This window comes from Myotis daubentonii, chromosome 6, assembly GCF_963259705.1.
Source record: "Myotis daubentonii chromosome 6, mMyoDau2.1, whole genome shotgun sequence".
Classification (NCBI taxonomy): Eukaryota; Metazoa; Chordata; class Mammalia; order Chiroptera; family Vespertilionidae; genus Myotis; species Myotis daubentonii.
In genome coordinates, this window is record NC_081845.1 from 67,971,676 (window position 1) to 67,993,128 (window position 21,453).

The window sequence follows — 21,453 nt, forward strand, 5'->3', positions numbered from 1 at the left end:
AATATAGTTTCATCCTTCCTAACTATGGCTGATGTGCAGCAAACACGTTCTGAAATGATTCTGTTTTTTGTTGTTGTTGCTCAAAAGTGTCATATTTTCCAAATGCCTATACAGCCACGTGTTATATTTTATTTTGCTGAGGCAATTACGCTAAAATAAGATAAGGGGGCCCACTTGGGACTAGGGACTATGTGGTGGATTTTAAACCGGGCTTCTTTCTGAAGAGTTCAGCCTTTGTGCCACAAACTTGGAGATTCATCTACCATATGGCTGCATTTATGAAAATACTTCTTCGTAAAAGCTACAAAAAACAGTTGTTTTTAATTTAAAATGGTTATTTTTAAAAAGCATTAAGGATCATCACTCCTGGAAAATATGTAAAAGATATGACTATAGTTAACTTAAAATCACAGGTAAATAGTTGGATTATGGCTTCAGAATTTTCCATTGCTGAGAAGTTCTGCAACCATTCATTATTCACTCACGTGGGGACCTCACAATAAATACCAGCATCGGATAAATTGCAAATTGTAGGATGCTACACATTTGTTCTAAATATACTCATAATTAATAGTCTCCAGGATTCTAGAAAGATGTGCTTAGCTTCTGTGGCAGTTTACTAAGGAAAGACCTTTTACTTGCAGTGAGTGGATGGGGCTTTCCTCTTGAAAAAAATGCCAAGGACAAATATATAATTCAAACTAGTAGAATAGGATTCAGGGTCTTAAACCAAGGGGTACTTTCTTTTCCCCTTGCTATGGCCAGAAGCACCGAATTGGTACCTGATAATGGGGTAGACCCACACTGGATTATTTTTAGAGCTCCTATCATAATAGGAATAAAGGCCATGCCCTACTCCTCGGGACCCAGGTGTGATTTACAAGGAAGAAGGGGTAGATGGCTCATCTGAACCTCAGAAAATATTCTTATTTTCAAGAATGCATTGTTCCCTTGGAGTTTTTAATAAGGGTCAAGTAGAAAACAAAGTTTAACATTCAGTTAAATTACATTTTTACAGGATTGTAAAAAATATTCTCCTCTTCTTAACCTCTAACCTACTTTTTCTGCAATATAGAAAAAACATTATTGACCATATGTCAGATAATATTGCACCAGTGGCAGTGCAAAGCATTTTAAAACAATAACTAAACCAATAAGGCCACTTGCTACACTGATCATGCACAGCAGAAAGAGGGGGGGGGGAGCAGAATTTTCCATTTAAACATTTAAAATGAGAACTCATATTTACAACTTTTGGCTTTGGATCAAAGTGCAAGTCTGCATGTATGATCCAGAGTATATATAGTGTGGTGGTAAATGCAAATGGTTTATTCCTTCATACCCCACTGTTCCGCTTGCAATATGTGCTTTTACATTTGCTGTTTTTCCAGTCTGAAGACAGGAAAGAAACCGACTAACAAGGCATATAGTTATTATGTATTAAGTTATAAATTAGTTAAACCTGCTCAGTTTTCTCATGTTAAGAAAGATTATTCATTCCATTGATTGTTATGATAAGAGAGATAACTTGTTTTCTGTAAAATTAGTATAATATAATCCACAATGGCTTCTAAAAGTCTCCTTTGATATGCTTGAAAAGGCAAGCCATTAATTTCTTCACATATTTTTAAACTTTATTTAACCAACTTCATTTTACATCATGAAATAACTCCAACCTTACCTGTTGTGCATCTTCCCATTTTTCTTTGTTTTCTTCATCTAGAAGGTTGCTAACTATTTGAAAGAAGTTCTGAAAATTAAATTAGATAAAGGTTTAATGTTACAGGAGAGAATGTACTTTTCAACAATATCCATTGGGTCTGATTTTATGATGAGGGTATAAACCCTTTGCAATATTGTTGTATGGCCCTAACATATTATTCTAGAAATCTAGAAGATCTCTGAGGACCCTTTCTCAGCACCATAATTCTAGAATTTCTACATAACTTTACATGTACACCTCAGAAGACATCAGGGAAGGTAAAACAGTGTCACAATAATTTGATCTATTATGGACTCTATATTCTTTTCTGTCACACTATTGCTAGAAATGAGTTTTCTTCCTTTTGTTATGAAAGTCCCATGTTTCTGTTATTACAAGTTAACCGGTTGTGAACCGCGCTTGCTACTTGAATTGCAGTTTCAATGAGCATTATAGTGAGGGCAACCCCATGAGCAAAGCTGAGGCAAGTGACCAGCTTCCTCAGTTGGATCCTGACTCTGTCCTTCCTGGTTGGTCTTCCTTAACGTTTACAACTACCTATTTCAAAAATTACATGTAGTTTTCCAAGTACCTGACATTTAGCACATGGTACACTCTCAATACACCTGAGCTATTTTCGAATTGCTTTCTTTGGTCCTCTGCCTCCTGCCAGGAAGCTAAGTGGAGGAATGAATAGACACAGTAACATGTTCATACTGAAGTTCCAAATTCTTGCTATCACCCTCATCCCTAAGTAACTGTTGAAGGGCCTCCTGGCTTGGCCTTAGGCTAGCAGTACTCAAAACGAGTTTTCGATTTTTCTCTTTATGTGAAGACAGGCACACTTTGACATTCATTTTTCATTCCCAGGGTCCACATTGCCAGAGAATGGGGCTCAGTTCAGTTCCATGGTGTCACACTGTTTCACAGACGGGGATGCTTACTGGAGAGACCTCCCTGAGCTCTCAAACGCAGTGTCTGCAAGACACAGGAGCCAGGAGAGGAAAGCCAGGTGTCTGTGGGGGATGAGCAGTGACCTGGGATCGCAGGACGCCTAGGAAGTGTAAAATGAATCCATGACATTAGGCTTAAACTACAGAGGCAGTAGCCCTTGGTTCTGTCCCTGGAGGCTTTGCTAACTGGTCTGTGTATAATTCAGCAGGAGCAAGGCCTCATACGAATATATTAGTTCAGAAAAGGACTCCCTCGAGAGGGGAATAATCATCATTTTTTTTATTCTCTTCAGTCTTCCTCCCTATCTAGCTTTTCAAAGCAGGCCTTTATTCTAATTCCAAATAAATTCACCTGGGTGTTTTTACAAGAAAAACAAAGCTGCTTCATTTCTTTTCTCATGTGGTTTGACACTGTTGGTGTCTATATTTAATTGCCCTATTTGTACTATTTATTTTAATAGTTTCTGGCAATCAGATGGTTGAAACATGTTTTGAGTCATACCCTCTATAAAAGTCACAGAATATTTTGTACAACTCTTGGAAAAAATTGCAAGTCTGTTTTAGACTTGTTTGCAATTCATTTCACCTTTTTGTACTACCAGCCATTCCCCCCCCACCCCCCCCCCCCCCACTTAAAATGTCCTGGATGGAGCTATAACCTTTTAAGGGCTTAGTTCATTGAGCTGTAACTTTACCTATGGGCAGAAAGCATTAACCTTCAGCGTTCGCCAATTGCCTAAGGCTGGTTAACTCAGTAGGAGACCGGTTGCTAATGAGGCAGAAGTTGCAGATTTCAGCCCTGTCCATGCCAGTCAGCTGTGCTGAGGTCCAGGACCCTGATCTGCATCCTAACCCCTGCCAGCTTTTACACAAAATGCATGCTGCTGCTAACAAGAGACAGCACCAGAAGGGGGAGTGATTTGTATAAAAGCATCTCCATTTCTGGGAAAACACTTCACAAAGAATGGTTTGCTCACAGTGGGTCAGTAACTACTACACTGTATATGAAGGCCAGTCAATTCCTGAATCAAAATGATAAATTCAGAGTTTGGTTATTTTTAAATCAGCAAAGGGCACACATCAAAAACGCAAATTATTAAATTACATTCAACTAACCAGAGAGTATAAGAAATGTGTTTTTATCACTTTCTAAGGCCAATAAATCAGACTTTAGTAAATCAGTGTGAGAAAGTAGTACAGAATAAACTCCTTTTACCTCCCTGTCTACTAATTTGGGAACCATCAGTTGTGGGGCTATGCAGAGGCACAGTGAACTAAGCCCAAATATCTTATTAAGAGGGGGTTGAGGGGCATTTATGGGAGCCAGTATTTCTTGTTCATCAGTGTATCCTCAGCCTTGTCCATAGCAGGTGACTCATGAGATTCCGACTTAAAAGAAATGCAGTCATACACCACATAACATCTTGGATAACAATGGACTGTATATGGCGGAGGTTCCATAAGTTATAATGGCACTGGAAAACTCCTATTACCTAGTAACATCGTAGCCACCTTAAAGTCATAGCACAACACATTACTCACATGTTTGTGCTGATGCTGGTGTAAACAAACCTACTGTGCTGCTAGTGGTATAAAACTATAGCACATACAATTATGTACAGCACATAACACTTGATGATGATAATAAATGACTATGGTAGTAGTTTATGTTCTTACTATACTTTTCATTGTTATCTTAGAGTATACTCTTTCTACTTATAAAAAAAAATGTTTGCTGTAACATAGTGTGCCATGTTAAGTCAGCAGCAGCCTCGAACATCTCACGTCTCTTGATTGCATCATTTTCTCTTTTTTGCTTAATTTAATCTCGTGTTATTTTGTTCATCATGGCCCCTAAGCATTCGGGCAACAGTGAAATCGTCTAATAAGGCATTTTTCAGAACACATCCCATCTTTAAGTGACACATGACTGTAATGAAGTCACAAAGTCAGTACACCTCAGATTTTAACAAGACTCAAGCATCATTCCTTTGAGCTGACCCTGCTCCTCAAATATGTCTCATGCACATTGGAAAAAAATAAATAAATTCACGTTGACATTTACTCAAAGGTCAGGCTGATAGATAAACAGAGCAGAACCAAGCACCGTATTGTGAACAGGACACTCGTAGCGTTTCAGGCCACTTGACTGAAGTTTTGAGGAAAGAATTAAGTGCCTTTCATGGCAACAGATCCTCTACTCGCTAGACTGTTTAAGAGCTCCGCTACTTGTGGTAATATCTCTCTTTGGATAACTCATGGAGCAGGTCACTTATGTCAGTCCTTGAGTGGCATGTGACAGACCTTTGTTTTGCTGTGTTTTGATCAGGCCTGACCTCTATGGCCTAAACTTATTTTGAAAATGGAGTGTCCTTGGCAGAGTCTAAGTTTAGAGCTTTAAGTAGACAGACCTGGTTTGAAGTTTCCCCAACATTTATAAACTGGGTAGTTGTGGGCTAATGTTGCCCACCTATGTCTTTCTTCTCTAACCTGTAAGAGATGATAATAGCTGTTGTGAAGCTTGGAGCTAAGTCTTAGCACAGTATCTGACACATACTAAGTGCTGGATATATGGCAGCATTATGATTTTATGCCCCCTGTGTTATCTTTTTTATGACTGGCTGCATGATTTGTCTTTATAGCCACATTATGGCAAATATGCATCTATAACACCGCTATAGACTTCCACAACCGGCGGCACTCTCTCCGATCCTCTTTTATAGCCTAATCCTCTCTGGGCAATACGTAGAGCACAGAGCTGATCCACCACTAACTTCAGCATCTATAATTTGTTCAGCAAAAAGCTGTCCTTCCTAAGGATGTATTCTGCTGAGAGGAGTTTTCAGTGTTGCTGTCATAAAACACCTACTACGTGAAAGGCACTGTACCCAGCAATTATCGGACACAAAAGGCATGACTCTGCTTTTTCTTTGCAGGAAGTATTATGTAAATCAGTGCAGTAAATGGTTATTATAAAGGGAAGCACACAAGTTTCTGCCACATTCAAAGTGCAATTCCTACAACTCTGGTTTTATTTTGGTTCCTCAGTTTATGTTGTTCATTACACTCCACAACTGAGTGAGATCATGTGATATTTATCTTTCTCTGACTGGCTTATTTCCCTTAGCAGAAGCATGGAATAGACTGTCCAACCTATAAGGGAAGGCGGGGTGGGGGGGGGGAGTGAGAGGGTAAGAGATCAACCAAAGGACTTGTGTGCATGCATATGAGCCAAACCAATGGACACAGACGGGGGGTGGGGGAGCACTTGCTGGGCAGTGGGGGCAGCCAGGGAGAGATCAATGGGGGGAAAAAGGAGACTTATGTAATACTTTAAACAATAAAGAATTTAAATATTAAAAAAAAACACAACAAAGTGCAATTCCTATGTTGGACGACATGAGACTGAAAGGACACTCTCTTTTATGGAAAGTGGTAAATAATTCTTCATCCAACGTCTGATTCCTTCCACTTGACAAATATTTCATGAGCTATATATAACTTTCTATAGATATACTGACGCATGTCATAGTGTTGAGCTTTTCCTGAATTCCATGTAGAAAGAGAGTTGTAGATTAGGCGAATGATTTAAGATACCTGAGTCCCCCAGGTGTGCTCTCCTCCCCTTAACCCACCAGCAAAATATTTGGGCACTGAGAGTCAAAGACAAGCCCTAAGCAATAGATTTAATAATGTGGAACTGAGTCTTAAGGAGTAGTGGTAGTCCTGACTAGAAATATAGGGGAAGCATGAGAAAGGCTTACAGGCTGAGCAAGGAAGCAGGGACAAGCCATTAGGCTAAGGGCACACAGCACAGGTAGGTCACTGATTCCTTTGCAGAGCAGGTGACAGCTGCAAAGCCATGTATGATCTAGCCCTTCCTATCTCTCCAAGTCTAATTCACTATCCTACCCGCTCTCCTGCCCCCTGCTGTCTCTAGTCCAGATTCATCAGACTTCTTCATGCCCCCCGAGCTCCTTTGTGCCCAGCTTCTGGCCCCAACAATGTTGTTTCCTCCCTTCCACTGCTCTACTTCTAATTCTTTACTCAGATAACCCTTTCCTATTTTTCATGTCTAGATTTATATGCAATTTCCTTAAAAAAAGACCTTATCATATCACCCCCTCCCCAAGTATACTGGGTCTGCAAATCCTTTTTTTTCTTCCTGATCTTGTTCAATGAAGATTTTTATTTTTAATTTCCCAGTATCTTTCTCATTCAGGCTTAACACCCAATCCACAGGAAAAGGCAACAGCCAGTATGTAGAAGTAATCAACCATGAACCTATGATGTTGCGAAAGAGGTTCTATCTACCACAGGGGCCCTGTTCTCTGTTCTGATAGTCGGCTTTCCCAAAGACAAGGTGAACTGGCATGACAGTCTCTGACTCCACTCCACTCACCATCAGGCACAAGCGCCTCAGCAAAACTACCATGCATTCACCACGGATGAAGAATTGCTCCTTCACTCTGAGGTAAAAGAGAGGAGAGTAATGCAGGCAGCCAGCCAGCCGTGTAGCACCCACTTACAGGATGACAGGGGACAAACATGTGGACTCGGAGTGTTCTTTTAAAGTATATCACAATTTTTAATTATGATGCACTTGAAGGATGATCCATTTAGGGCTTTTTTCCTCTACCAGGCTATAATCTAGTGGGCTTATTTGTATTTTGTTTACTCTTGTGCCCCTAGTGTACAGCATAAAGCATAGGACGATATACACACTCAAATATTTCAGTTTGATTGCATCCCTACTGTACATATGATCATTGGCTAGGCACTGAAGGAATAAAAAATCATCAGTAACTAGTCTTCATCTAATTTGCTACCTCCTCTCAACACATTCCCCTGCCCCATCTTCAGTGCCACCAGGGTTCTCATGAAGCCTAGGAAAGGAACTATCAAACTTATTTTCTTTAATATGCTTTTTTATTGATTTTTTAGAGAGAGGAAGGGAGAGGGAGAGAGAGAAACATCAATGATGAGAGAGAATTATTGACCGGCTGCTTCCTGCATGCCCCCTACTGGGGATCAAACCTGCAACCCGGGCATGTGCCCTGACCAGGAATCGAACCAGTGACCTGTTGGTCCCTATACTAGGGTTTAGGTCTCTTATCCAGAATACCTATCCAAGCAGCATATCATCTAACCATGGGTAATTAGAAACTACTAGTATCAAGGATTCAGGAAGACAGGCGATTATAGTCCAGGGCGCTCCTAGCAGGTTTCAGGGAACAATATATATCAAGAATATAATTCAGAGACAAGAAACTGAGCTACTGGAAAAGCAGGGGATAACTGGGGGACAAGGGATTGCGGTACGAAGGTTGGGAAGGTCAGGAGTGGGATCCACAGCAGGCCGGATGGCCTGAACGGTCAGAGAGCTCTGCCAGCAGCACTGACTGTTCCAGTTTGACCACTGCAATCTGCGGGATCTAGAGGAATGTGAGAGCAAATTATGGAAATAAATATTCCACACATTTCTTAGTTTAGGGACAAAAAACAGTCTTTAAGGACATCTCTTTTTCTTCTTCTCTTAGTCACAAGTCTGACAGAAACCAGAAACTCTGACTCATTTTGAAAATGACATGAAGACATTGATTGATCCAGGGATCTTTCACACTAATCTCATTGATCTGTGGGATTTCTGAATAGCTTGGATGGACAATTTTTAGACAATACTGCCAGTCTCTCCAGGCTAAACTGAGGATCAAGGGCTTTAGCAAAGGGTAGCAGAGTGGTTTGCTTTGAGGTGCAGAAGGCATGGGAGGTTGCATGGAAAGAAGCAATAGCCCATGTTCTGTGCTATGGGGTATGAACTTGGTCTTATTCTGGGGCTCTCATTTAAAAATAAGAGGACAGAAAGTTAGTGAAACTAATACAATTAAATACGCTAAATGATTTTTTCCCCAGAAGTAGCCTGGCAAAGTTATACAAACATTGTAACTCAGGGTGACAAAATCATCCTCAAATACAAACCAGGGGTGCTTCTTAAGTAAGGAATGAAGTACTGACCCATCACCCAAGTTTGGGCAGGCCTGGCTGACACATCAAAGAGTCAGCATGTGTGAGAATCATGTGTGAATTACAAGTTTACCCCTGACAACACTACAAGCAGAAACCATAGCAGGTCCTTTCCCTTGGGAAGAGGCCTGGCACATGACTCTTTGCTAAAGGGAAATTCTCAAGATTCCCTATTCTGAGCCGAATAGTGGCTGCCCCCAAATTCATTAACTTGAAGCTCTAACCCCCAGAATGTGAGAGTATGTGGAGACAAGGCCTTTGAAGAGGTAAATTAAGTTAAAATGAGGCCTTTAGGGTGGGCCCTGATCCAATCCAATAGGTGTACTTATAGGATGACGTCAGGACACGTAGATACTAGGGTTGGGTGCTCACAGAGAACACAGCTAGATGGGGGACACAGGGGAAGGCAGCCATGTGCAAAGCTAAGGAGAGAGCCCCAGTAGAAACCATCTTGGACTTCCAGACTCTAGAATTATAAGAATGTAAGTTTCTGTTGTTTAGGCCACGTAGTCTGTCTTATTTGTTATGGCAGCTCTAGCAAACTAATACATGTCCCAGGAATGTTTTTGGATTCTCACCCAAGGATAGGTTTTTATTCATTTTACAGAAAAGAAAAGAAGGGAACAAAAGAGAAAGAGAGAGAGAGAGAGAGAGAGAGAGAGAGAGAGAGAGAGAGAAAGATAGAGATTGCCTTCCATATACACCCTACTGGGAATCAAACCACAACCTTTTCATGTACTACTAGACCCTTGGTCGCCAAACTCATTAGTCAACAGAGCCAAATATCAACAGTACAACGACTGAAATTTCTTTTGAGAGTCAAATTTTTAAACTTAAACTATATAGGTAGGTACATTGTTATTAACTTAATTAGGGTACTCCTAAGGCTTAGGAAGAGCCACACTCAAGGGGCCAAAGAGCCGCATGTGGCTTGTGAGCCGCAGTTTGCCAACCACGGTACTAGACAATGCCCCAACCAACTGAGCCACTGGGCCAGGGCTCTCCCAATATTTGATAATAAATGGAATCACAATAGAAAACTAAACTACCTGTAGAGACATTGTGTTAACCCAAATCTCAGTATTTTATTGACTCTGAAGTAAACAATGGGGGCTTCTGAAAGAACAAAACCACCTATCAGACGTTTTACTGTGTTTTTTAAAAAATAAAACCACAATCATTTATTCACATTCCATGGCATTTTTAGTTGACAAGCTGCTCTATTCTATATAATAAAAGGCTAATATGAAAATTGACCAAACAGTGGAATGACCAGTCGCTATGACATGCACTGACCACCAGGGGGTAGGCACTTAATGCAGGAGCTGCCCCCTGGTGGTCAGTGCACTCCCACAGGGGGAGCACCACTCAGCCAGAAGCCAGGCTCATGGCTGGCGAGCACAGCGGTGGTGGCAGGAGGCCTCTCCTGCCTCTGCCAGCAGCGCTAAGGATGTCCAATTTCCGGCTTAGGATGTTTGATTGCTGGTTTAGGCCCGTTCCCCTAAGCCATCAATCAGACATCCCCTGAGGGCTCCCGGACTGCAAGAGGGTGCAGGCCGGGCTGAGGGATACCACCCCCACCCAAGTGCACGTATTTTGTTCACCGGGCCTCTAGGGTGTGTTTGTGTGTGTGTGTGTGTGTGTGTGTGTGTGTGTGTGTGTGTATTCTCTTAAAACATCTTTGTCTCCCTCGCTTTGCCCACCTGATTGCTGCACATACTTTGTACTGTACTCTCCTATGGAGACTGTGAACTCCTAGCAGCCAGCAGCCATCTGCTAAAGTCTTTTCATGGTAGGGTATACTCATGTTGATTTGTGAAGCAAGATTTGTTACTTAATATCTCACCCATTTAAGGACGTTATTTGGCATCGAATTTCTCATTTTCACCTTTAGAGTAAGGGCAAGGTTTAAATACTGACAAGAAAGAGCTGTTATTTGTACAAGGCTCTCTCTACCACAGAGAAACAACAGGGAATCCTCTCAGGCTGTTAAGCACTGAAAACAGCAGTCATTTACGACTTGGAGCAATTGTCAGCTGGGTGTTATGGTCCTGTTCAAGACCTGGTTCCCACTGTGCCAGGAATCCCAGCTATTGATTTAAGCTATTCTCTTCATCCACATACTCTCCAGCTTTCAAATGGCCCTGCAGTGTCAACCTCAAGGATTGATGATTCTTTCTGACTCCCATTTTCCTTGACATTTTCCCTGCCCTTCTCCTCCGTAGCGAGTGGAAAAGGGAAAAATCAGCACCATTCTTTATGAGTCAATGACATGAGGAGCATCTAACCTTCCTTTCTTGCTAGGAGAGACAACAAAATCCACCCCTGCATGGGCAGCAGACACCTGTAGTCCAGGGATGCTTTGGGCTTTTGCTCCATCAGGGTACTGCACACCTTCTGGGATAATAAGAGCTACATTTTTTGAGCTCTTACTATTTGAAACATGCTTGTAAGTTTTACACAGACTATTTAGTCCTCACATTGGCACTATAAAGTACCTTTATCCCATATAATGGAAGAGAAAATTGAGTCACGGAGAAGTCCAGTAACTTATCTAGCATCACCGACCTAACAAGTATTTAAGTCATGACCTGAAGCTCAGTATTCTGCCTAGAGGGCAAGCACACTTACTCTATACCAGGGGTCCTCTAACTTCGGCCCGCAGGCCACATGCAAATACAAATATTGTATTTGTTCCCGTTTTGTTTTTTTTTTACTTCAAAATAAGATATGTGCAGTGTGCATAGGAATTTGTTCATAGTTTTTTTTTTAAACTATAGTCCGGCCCTCCAACAGTCTGAGGGACAGTGAGCTGGCCCCCTGTTTAAAAAGTTTGAGGACCCCTGCTGTATACCCTACACTGCCTTCCCTACTTCCCCAACTATGTCAAGATGGCAATACAGTTCCAGCCTAAAGACTGCTGGTTCTATAAAGGGAAGTAGAAAATTTGCAATTCAAGATGAGTTCAGTTGGTGCCATATTAAGCCTGAGATCCTAGTCAACCAGAAATGTTCAGAAACTTCGGAAATGTAAGTTTGGTACATGAGATATTAAAGAAGGCTATAAACTGGAGTTGAAGCAAAGACTATATGTATATATATATATAATATAATATATATACATAACACATATATACATAATATTTGTATAAAATTTTTGTGAAAAATTTAAAAAGTTCTCTGGGATTTCAGAAAAGAGAAAGATCATTTTTGAATGGAGTTAGGGGCTTGCTTGTCTGGCATTCAGAAAGAGTTGCTAGAGTTGGGCTAGGATTTTGACCTGTGGAGATGGATGAAAAAATAATTCTAGAAGAGGAGGGCATACCAGGTGCCTGAAAAGACCAGCAGAGACAATGAAAAAGACAAACGCAGCCCCTGCTGTGAAGGAATGACTAGGACACCATTTGTGCAGAATATGGGTATAAATGGAGGGCTAATGAGAGAGTAGGACGGAAATGGAGGGACCTATTTCTGATTATGTCAAAATGGCAACAAAACAGCGAAATGGCTCTGATTAGTCAAACCAGCTAATGTCCATGACTAAGCCTTTGGTTAAACTAATTGTACATTGAGTCAATGTACTGTAGGGAGTAGTTCAATCAAAATATGTTTCCCCAAAACCTGCTAATCTCAGTTGCTTGAATTTTTGCACCTAAAATCTTAAAGTCCTACACTCTTGAGAGTCAGAAGAGGCCCTAGAGATTATTTAGAGCACCATTCTGCCTGATGTTTCCCCATGAACACGTCTGAGGAGTTTTGAAATTACAACATTTGCATTGTGTCAAGGACTTCTAATGTCATTTTTTAATGTAAATGTTAATGAATAGAAGTATTTCAGAACTACAGGGAAAAGCTGTACTTGACTTACTTTATTTAATTTGAAAGTTATGGAACTGTTTCATTCTTTGTGAGGAAGAAAATACCTTTGAAATGCTCAAATGATGGAAATCTCCCTACCCTACCTCCCAATGTATTTTTACAATTAAAAATGTATTCCTGGCCCTGGCTGGTGTGGCTCAGTTTGTTGGGCATCGTCCCTTGCACCAAAAGGCTGTCTGCTCTATTCTCTGTCATGGCACATGCCCAGGTTGCAGGCTTGATCACCCGTAGGGGGACATATATATGTGAAAACAAAAGGATTCTTGTGATATGATATAGAATGCAGCTCCAATAATTCTCATAGCCATTACTTCCAGCAGAATATGCCTATATTTAATTAATATATGTGCCCTTTTTTACCAATCAGGGTATCGATATAATTAATGAATGATTTCATAATTCCAAAAAGCTTTTATTTTTTTCTTTCTCTCTCTCAATAGCTTATTAAAACAAAAACAAACAAAACCCTCTGCTTTCACCAAGTGAAATGCAAATAAAACTCCCAAATGTAGAGTAGGCTGAAGGAAAACTACCTGATCTGGGAATTTTGCCAAACCTTTACTTTAATGAACTTTATGCAGAGATACAGGAAGGACATTATGCTGGAAATGTAGAAATAGACTCAGCATTCTTGGTAGGAATACATGGTAGCCTACAGCACAAAAAGACTTAATCTGAAATGCAAACTAGAGTTATATTTAATATGCTTTGTTTGCCATTCAACAAGCTTTGTTTTAATGGCCAAGGCAATACTGAAATTGGGTGAGTACTTAAACTTTATTATGGACGTAAACGAGGCTGCTCTAGAAATCTTCCATTACAGGAAAAATATGCTGTGAGGACTTACTGAATTTCTGACTTTCTTATCCAGAACAATTCTCTACCTGCCTGATATTTTCAGGTAATGGTTCCACAAGATTAAATATGGCCTTCCCCCTTCTAGTAGCAACACCCCAAACAAACTTAAAGTATGTCTTCTTTGCATGTTATAGTTAATGTGCTTTCATTATGCTTAATGTACTTTTAATAGTCTCCTATGGCGAGATGGTGATATTAAATGTGGGAATAAAATATCCATGATACAACCTTGAATTTGCTACAGCGCCTTTTATCTGAGGGCTCAATGCACTTCCCACACATTCTCATTCAGGATCTCCTTGAGGTGTATTATGAGCATTTTATGGTTGAGGACACTGGGGTGTAGACTAAGGGAATCAGGGTCATTGTCAGAGCTCGCACTCAATACAACCTAGAAGCTTCCCCAAGCACGAGGGAGCACTCTCTCCCTCCTGGGCTGCACTGACTTCTTTGGGCCAAAAATTGATTGCATCTTCACTAGTCTTTTCCTTCACGGGATTTCTCCCTTACCTGGACACCATCAGAGGCAGGGATGTAACTTGCCCTTTTAAATGTGTCTGTCACATTTCTGAGGATTTCCACAGACATCAGAAGATCCCCTGCATAGAAATTTTTCCTCTGAGTTAGATCCAACAGTGTCTTGGTCACTTGGGACATCCCGTCACCTGCCAGCATTCGTTGCCCCTTAGCCAGGTGTTCTTTAATCTGGATGGTCAAAAAAACACAACAGAATAAATATCAGAATCTTCATAACTATTTCTCTGCAGATCTTCATCCAACAAATGAACTTCAATTGGAGACTCAACTTTAACATAGCTTTGCAACTCTTAGGGGGATTTCAAAACTGCACATTGTGTGTGTCCCACATTCGATGAATATTCAGCATGCAGAAACTAATGAGAGTATATACCTTACACTTGGGCAGGCTTGACAGACTTGCTTTTATCTTGTTCTCAGAGCACACAATTCAACACGTTGGAGAAAGTGTGTATTAGCTTAGGTTTTTAACTGAAGTAGAAATAAAAAATTACTTTTGCATGTGGTAAACAGGGAGACAGTTTAGTACGGTGTGGTCAAGAAATTTAGAGACTGGAAATACTTCAAGATTTCCAGTTTTATTAACATGCCAAGCTTAATTTTTGCCTTACCTCTTAAAATAAACATATCTTTCTTTAGTAGCAAAATTAAGTTGTCACAAGGACATTTTAGCTTTAGAACATATCTATAACTTTAGAGATCTACTATGACATGACTGAAAGCTAGATTATTTTAGCTTTATTTTATTTTGTTTATTTTTTGAATATATTTTATTGATTTTTTTACAGAGAGAAAGGGAGAGGGAGAGGGATAGAGAATTAGAAACATCGATGAAAGAAAAACATCGGTCAGCTGCCTCCTGCACACTCCCCACTGGGGATGTGCCGGCAACCAAGGTACATGCCCTTGACTGGAATCGAACCTGGGACCCCTCAATCCACAGGCCAAAGCTCTATCCACTGAGCCAAACCGGTCAGGGCTTAGCTTTATTTTAAAAAGAAATAAACTCTAACAACAAAAATAAAACAATAACAACAAAAACAAACAAACAACAACAAAAAAATACCCCAAAACTCTCAGCTAGGTCTTCAGCAGCAAAACAAACTATTAAGATGCAAGGCTTAGCCCACCTGGTGTGGCTCCATGGTTGAGCATGGATTTATGAACCAGGAGGTTAAGGTTTCAATTTCTAGTCAGGGCACATGCCTGAGTTGCTGGCTCTATCCCCAGGGGAGGGCAAGCAGGAGGCAGCCAATCAATGATTATCTCTCATCATTGATGTTTCTATCTCTCTCTCCCTCTCCCTACCTCTTGGAAATCAATAAGAAATATATTTTTTAAAAAGATGCAAGGCTTAAATTAGTCTGATGGCCAGAGAAATATGCTGTCAATTTTCATACTTGCTTATCTCATAGTTCAAAGGAAGAAAAACATCTTATAGCGTGAAAGAATAGTAATGTTAGAGAGGGTAAAGTGATAGCAAGGATCCACCATACTTTTCTTTGTTTACTAAAAGGTTAATGCTTATAATCTCATTGCTAAATTTGTGATAAAATTAATGTATCAAAAGTTCATGAAATAATCAAGAACTAACACACCAGAGAAATGCTGAACTAGAAAGGGTAACCTGTAATAATTGTAATGATCAATTTCCCATTAAGATTCATGCCAACAAGTCCTGTAAGTCATGACAATCAATCTGAACTAATCCCCAAAGTTAGAAGTTTTCAAAAACATGTATTTTAAAAAAAAAACATCTTGCCATTTCAGATATTTTACTTTTCGTTAGTCTCTAAAACTCTGTCTAAAAATATTTTGGTAAAATAAAAATCTTTAGACATACTCTATTTCCATTATTATGCTAAAAGACAACCTATTTATGTAGTTTATTTCTTTCCATTTTTTTCTCTTATTTATCTCCTGTCTCTCCTCAGTGGCAGCCAACCATTGATTAAAACCCAAAGGATTGGTATGATCAATGATCAGCCCTTGACTATCTCTTCTCTAATTTATTGATATATATATTTGCAACTTGCTGTTCAGGTCATGTGTTTCATAAGTTCATGTGTTTGCACTGGTGATCCTGCCCCCTCTCTTATATCAATTCATGTTTATGCACCACTCAGATTTTGTATTGGCTCTTCTAAATATTTAAACAGAGTGAACTCCCTTCTCAGCACTATCCTCTTATACATCACTGTATCACACTGAATTGTAATCATTTTTTCATATGTCTTTCTGCCCCAGTAGTCCTTCTGAAACTTTGAGTAGGTTCCATGACTTAGAATATAGCACCATAAAATCTGTTAGAGTTAATTAAAGTTTTATGTCTTAACTATACCTTTGTGATATAATGCAATGGATGGTCTTTGAAGCCAGCAGTGCCCAGGTTTTTATTTAAACTTTGCAACTTATCATTCTTACAATTGAATCCATAGGAGACTCAGATAGCACGTCTCCTCTGAGATTTGAAAACTATGCCTATCTCGTTAAAATATTTAAATATCATTTTTCTTAATTTAAATGAAATCACACAAGCCTAAGATAATTAGCACAAGCTACTGAATAGCAGAAAAGCTTCTTGGCTCACCATGCTCTGTGTGCCCTACATGATCCAGTTCCTGGGGACACCTTCCCCCTCATTCACTGTGCTCTCGTCACTCTGGTCATTTTTAAAATATATATATATATTTTTATTGATTTCAGAGAGGAAGGGAGACGGAGAGAGAGATAGAAACATCAATAATGAGAGAGAATCATTGTTGGCTGCCTCCTTCCCAAAACCCAAGGAATGTGCCCTTGACAGGAATCAAACCTGAGACCCTTCAGTCCACAGGCTGACGCTCTATCCACTGAGCCAAACCCGCTAGGGCACTCTGGTCTTTTTGATCTTCCTTAAGCACATGCCTGTCTCAGAGCCTTTGCACTGGCTTTTCCTTTTGCCTGGACCAGTTTTCCCATAGAGATCCATGTTTTTTTTTATCACTTCCTCTGAGAGTCCTTACCTGACTCCCTATCAAATATGATACCATGGCCATTCATCTTACCCTCCCTCATTGTGCTGAAGTTTTCCTGCCATTGTGCCATAGTTTTCCATCTATTTCTTCACTTATTTTTTTACATACCCTCCCCCCACGCCATCCTATATAATAAAGCGGTAATATGCAAATTGACCATCACATCATCGCACAAGATGGCCGCCCCCATGTGGGGATAAGATGGCCTCCACAGGATAGCCGGCAGGGGAGGGCAGTTGTGGGTGATCAGGCCACCAAAGGAGGACAGTTAGGGGCAACCAGGCTAGCAGGGGAGGGCAGTTGAGGGGACTAAGCCTGCAGGGGAGGGCAGTTAAGGGTGACCAGGCCAGCAGGGGAGGGCAGTCGGGGGGGACCAGGTCTGCAGGGGAGAGCAGTTAGGGGTGACCAAGCTGGCAGGGGAAGGCAGTTATGGGTGACCAGGATGCAGGGGAGGGAGGGCAGTTGTGGGGGACCAGGCCAGCAGGGGAGGGCAGTTGGGGGCAACTGGGCCAGCAGGGGAGCAGTTAGGCATTGACCATGCTGGCAGGGGAGTGGTTAGGGGGTGATCAGGCTGGCAGGCAGAAGCGGTTAGGGGCAATCAGGCAGGCAGGCAGGTGAGCAGTTAGGAGCCAGCAGTCCCGGATTGTGAGAGGGATGTCCGACTGCTGGTTTAGGCCCGATCCCAAACAGCGATTGGACATCCCTTGAGGGGTCCTAGATTGGAGAAGGTGCAGGCTGGGCTGAGCGACACCCCCCCCCCCAAGTTCACGATTTCATGCACCAGGCCTCTAGTTAGAATATAAGCCTTGTGAAGAAAGAGACTTTATCTGTATTGTTTACTCCTACAGTCCCAGCACCTAGAGGATATACACAATATATTGAACAAATTAATTGAATAAATCAAGCAATCAATCAAAATCCTTCTATGATCATGTTAGATTAAGTGAGGCACACTTGAAAGTTCCCCTAACTCGCTCATCAGCACAGCCCATGGCAAACACTGGTATCAAATAGTATGAGAAATGCCTGGCTTAAAGAGACAGTGCAGCTTCTAGGCTTGAAACTGTCTGGTTCAGTAGGTAGAGTGCAGAAAGTTTTAAAGTGAAGTGAAGTTAATTGGGTCTAACCTAAAAAATGTCATCATAGTCAGCTTTCAGTTTTGTGCTGACAATGCAGAACCCAGTTGTGATGCTCAAGGCACAGAGGACTTTCCATTAGGAAGAGATAGCATGCCTGTTGAAATAAACAGCCTCTGACTACTTCACATCAGCTCTGTATCTACTTTGGCAACAAGTATGCATGCCTGTGAGGGATCTAATTTGCTCGAATTTCTAATACATCCTTTCTTTCAAACAAAAGCGCCACAGTACTAGAATCTTAAGGAATAAAACATTTACAAACATTTTCTGTTTGCAATAAAAATAGTACACAAGGCACTGGGTGGCTCAGCTAACCAGAGCTAGGAAAGCAGTCTTTCACTTCTGGGTCAACATCAAATGTGGCCCCCATCAGTAGTAAATCAACGTCATTGCCATCTGACAGCTGCTTAGCAGGCTTATTCAGAATGAGTTGTTCTCAGTCTAGCTCTTTGCAAACAGGTGCCAAATCACAACACCAACCCTCACAAATGGCATTAATTTGCATCTTTCCTGGCATTGTTGGTGGAAAGAACCCAGAACAAATACCTTGAAATAGCTGTACACACTAGTGTAGACTATTGGTAGCAATTATAACATGTACCAAGAGTGTTCAGCTAAGATAGATATCCATCCAGAACATACTTGGTTGATTAAAAATCCCAGTTTCTTGATTTTCCTTACACAATACAAGTGCACTGTAAAAGATTGTTTCCTTAAAACATGCCTACTTTTTTCTAGAATGAAAAATACAGGTTTTATCTGCACGTCTATTTTTCTCTTTTCTGGATCATGAAGAAGTAGTTAGAATTCAGTTTGAGTTTGTTCAACTTACTTTTTTCTCTGTTTCAAATTGCCCTTTATTCACGTTTTACCTCTCTTCCTTTGTTCCTATCTCTATGCTATAACTCTAGGTTATACAATTTGAACCCCATCCAACCTTTCTTCTACAATCCTTCCCTTTCTCAAAAGTATGGCCTGATATTGTATATCTTATTTAAATACCAACTTTTCATGTTGCTATTCCCTTTCAACTATTGTGTTCTTTCTGATTCTCTTCAAAATAAAAATCAGAAGTATGAAATCTGATTTGAACCCAACTATTTATCTCCTAAATATTCTCTCTGAAAATCTTACTAGTACATTATTATTTATAGAGCAAATGTAATCTAAAATCTGGATTTAGATTGTGGTTCTACTATTTATGACATAGGACCACTGGCTAAACTATTTGCCTTTTTCATAGCATCATTTGATCTGTCTATAAAAAGAAGCAAACATCATCACATGGTTGTTATAATGGGTGACTGCAAGATAGAGGTTAAAAGACTTTCCCTTCTTCTCTTCCCATTTTTAATTTCTAATTCCTCTAAATACATTTAAGTTTTAAAACAACCATTGGAGGTGTTACAATTACCCATATTTTGCAGATGAAAAAGTAGAGGCTTAGCATAGTGAACTGCACTCTCCAGAATTGTCTAGCCCTAAATTGTTCCATGATTTGAGCTTCAGTGGTTTGATTGTAGAATCCATGCTCTTAACTACCACCTGCTTAGCTCAGGTTTTATATACTGCGTTTGTTAGAAACTGTCAAGATGCTTAAATATTTAAAAATAATTTTAAACCACATTTATTTCAAGGACCCATTAAATCTTTTTCATATATAGAAAGAATATGAGAAGCAAGAGAATTGAAGCAACTTGCCAGGCAGTCGAGATATTGCCAATTATTTGAGTAGTGGTTATTGTTTTGGAATATAATCTATAAAGGCTACTAAAGCCAATTACCAATCAATATCTATGTAAAAATTGTGTAGGTAGTTTTCCACAAGTAGACAAAAAGTCCCCCAGGATAAATCAAGGATTTTATTTCAATTGGGTCATATTTTATAATTCTCTTAATTTAGTTACTGAAATAGCTCAGAAAGGTTTAATAATTTAAATATTTCCTTTAGAATTATAATTGCCAGTGATTATGTCTGCTCAGCTTGCAGTATTCAGTTAGTATTTTTGCTCCAAAGGACAAGCCTTAAAGTGTCTGTGTCATTCACATTTAATACTGTTGACAAGATCTCTAGTGAAAAAAGAAAACTGACATCTAAAAATAGTGCTTTTTATAGTCCTTGCTCTTTCTGTGGAGAGATTCAGTGAGGGTCATGGTTTAAAGAGTAGGTGTGTTTCTGAAAAAAACTTATTCTTTTCACTTTATGCCTCCTACTGCCAGTTACAGTTACCTCTCTTGTGTGAATCCTAAAAAAAAAAAAAAAAAAAAAAAAAAAAGTAAATTGCAGTCACTGTGCAAATGACACAGTTTAAACTTCATATACTTGTATATTATTTTCAGCATCAACTCCTACAGTCCATCTGTAAGGTATATAAAAGGCTCTCACAGCTCTTCGTGGCTTCAATTAAAAGATAATTATACAAGAAACCTCTTTTCATAAAGCAATGATCTAAATATACATTTTTTGCTTCGGTTCAAACCTCTGTCATTTTCTAAGACCAGCGTCACTCACTAGATGATGATATTAAATTATTTGCAGGCCTATCTGGTGTCACCAGGAAAGAAAGGTATCACTCTGTATGGAAAAGAAAGTGTACCCTTTGTTCTAATAGATAAATAGTTCTTAACTTCCCCCACATTTGTTATACAGAGCTTGTATGCATTCTGGAGCTGTCCTAGGGTTAAGAGTTCAAATTTGAGGGACAATTCTTGTCAAGAGACAATGCTATAGATTTAGTCCATAATTCCCCGGGATACATTGTATGCATTTTGCAAAAAGCTCAGGATAAATAGCATTTGGCCATAGGGCATTGGCTATCCCAGTGTCTTGCCCCAGGGCTTCCTGAAGTGAGGATTGCAAGGTATTCCTATGAGAATAAACTGAGTCGTGAAGAAAAATGATGAAGGAAAAAAAAAAACAAAAACTGAGCCAGATATAGTGTGCTTATTTCCCCGGAAAGCCTGGAAATTTCCAAATTAAGAATGAGAACATAGTAAATTTACCTGCCCAGTAAAATCTAGAAATAGCTTTAATTTCAGAGTTTTTGGCTAGAATTAGTGAAAAGTGCAATTCCTGAACAAAGGACATAATTAGGTGAGATTTCTTTTCCTAATATCAAATAGATCTAGAAGTTCTTATTCATATTCTGAGCCAGGGGGTAGAATTGGAGCATCCTCCATGAGCTCAAAGCAGTAGAGTGTTCCCAGCCAGCACCCAGACTTTCAGGAACCTTCTCAATGGGCGGCAGAGCATTCAGTAACCCAGTATTTCCCTAAGAGTTTTTCACTTCTATTTCCATTACTTGAGTTTTCTAGTTCCAGGGATATTGCATCAGTCAGAATGGG

General features: G+C 40.0%; 1 protein-coding gene across 3 annotated transcripts in view; it reads right to left on the reverse strand.

The window, feature by feature from the left end:
- ADGRB3 (adhesion G protein-coupled receptor B3) overlaps positions 1 to 21,453 on the reverse strand; it is a 700,018-nt gene that overhangs the window by 366,014 nt on the left and 312,551 nt on the right. For all 3 annotated transcript variants that reach the window (XM_059701276.1, XM_059701274.1, XM_059701275.1), the window contains 2 exons: positions 13,926 to 14,120; positions 1,682 to 1,750 (listed from right to left, as the gene is read on the reverse strand). In XM_059701276.1, coding sequence (XP_059557259.1) covers positions 1,682 to 1,750; positions 13,926 to 14,120 — 264 coding nt within the window. The remainder of the gene's footprint in view (positions 1 to 1,681; positions 1,751 to 13,925; positions 14,121 to 21,453) is intronic.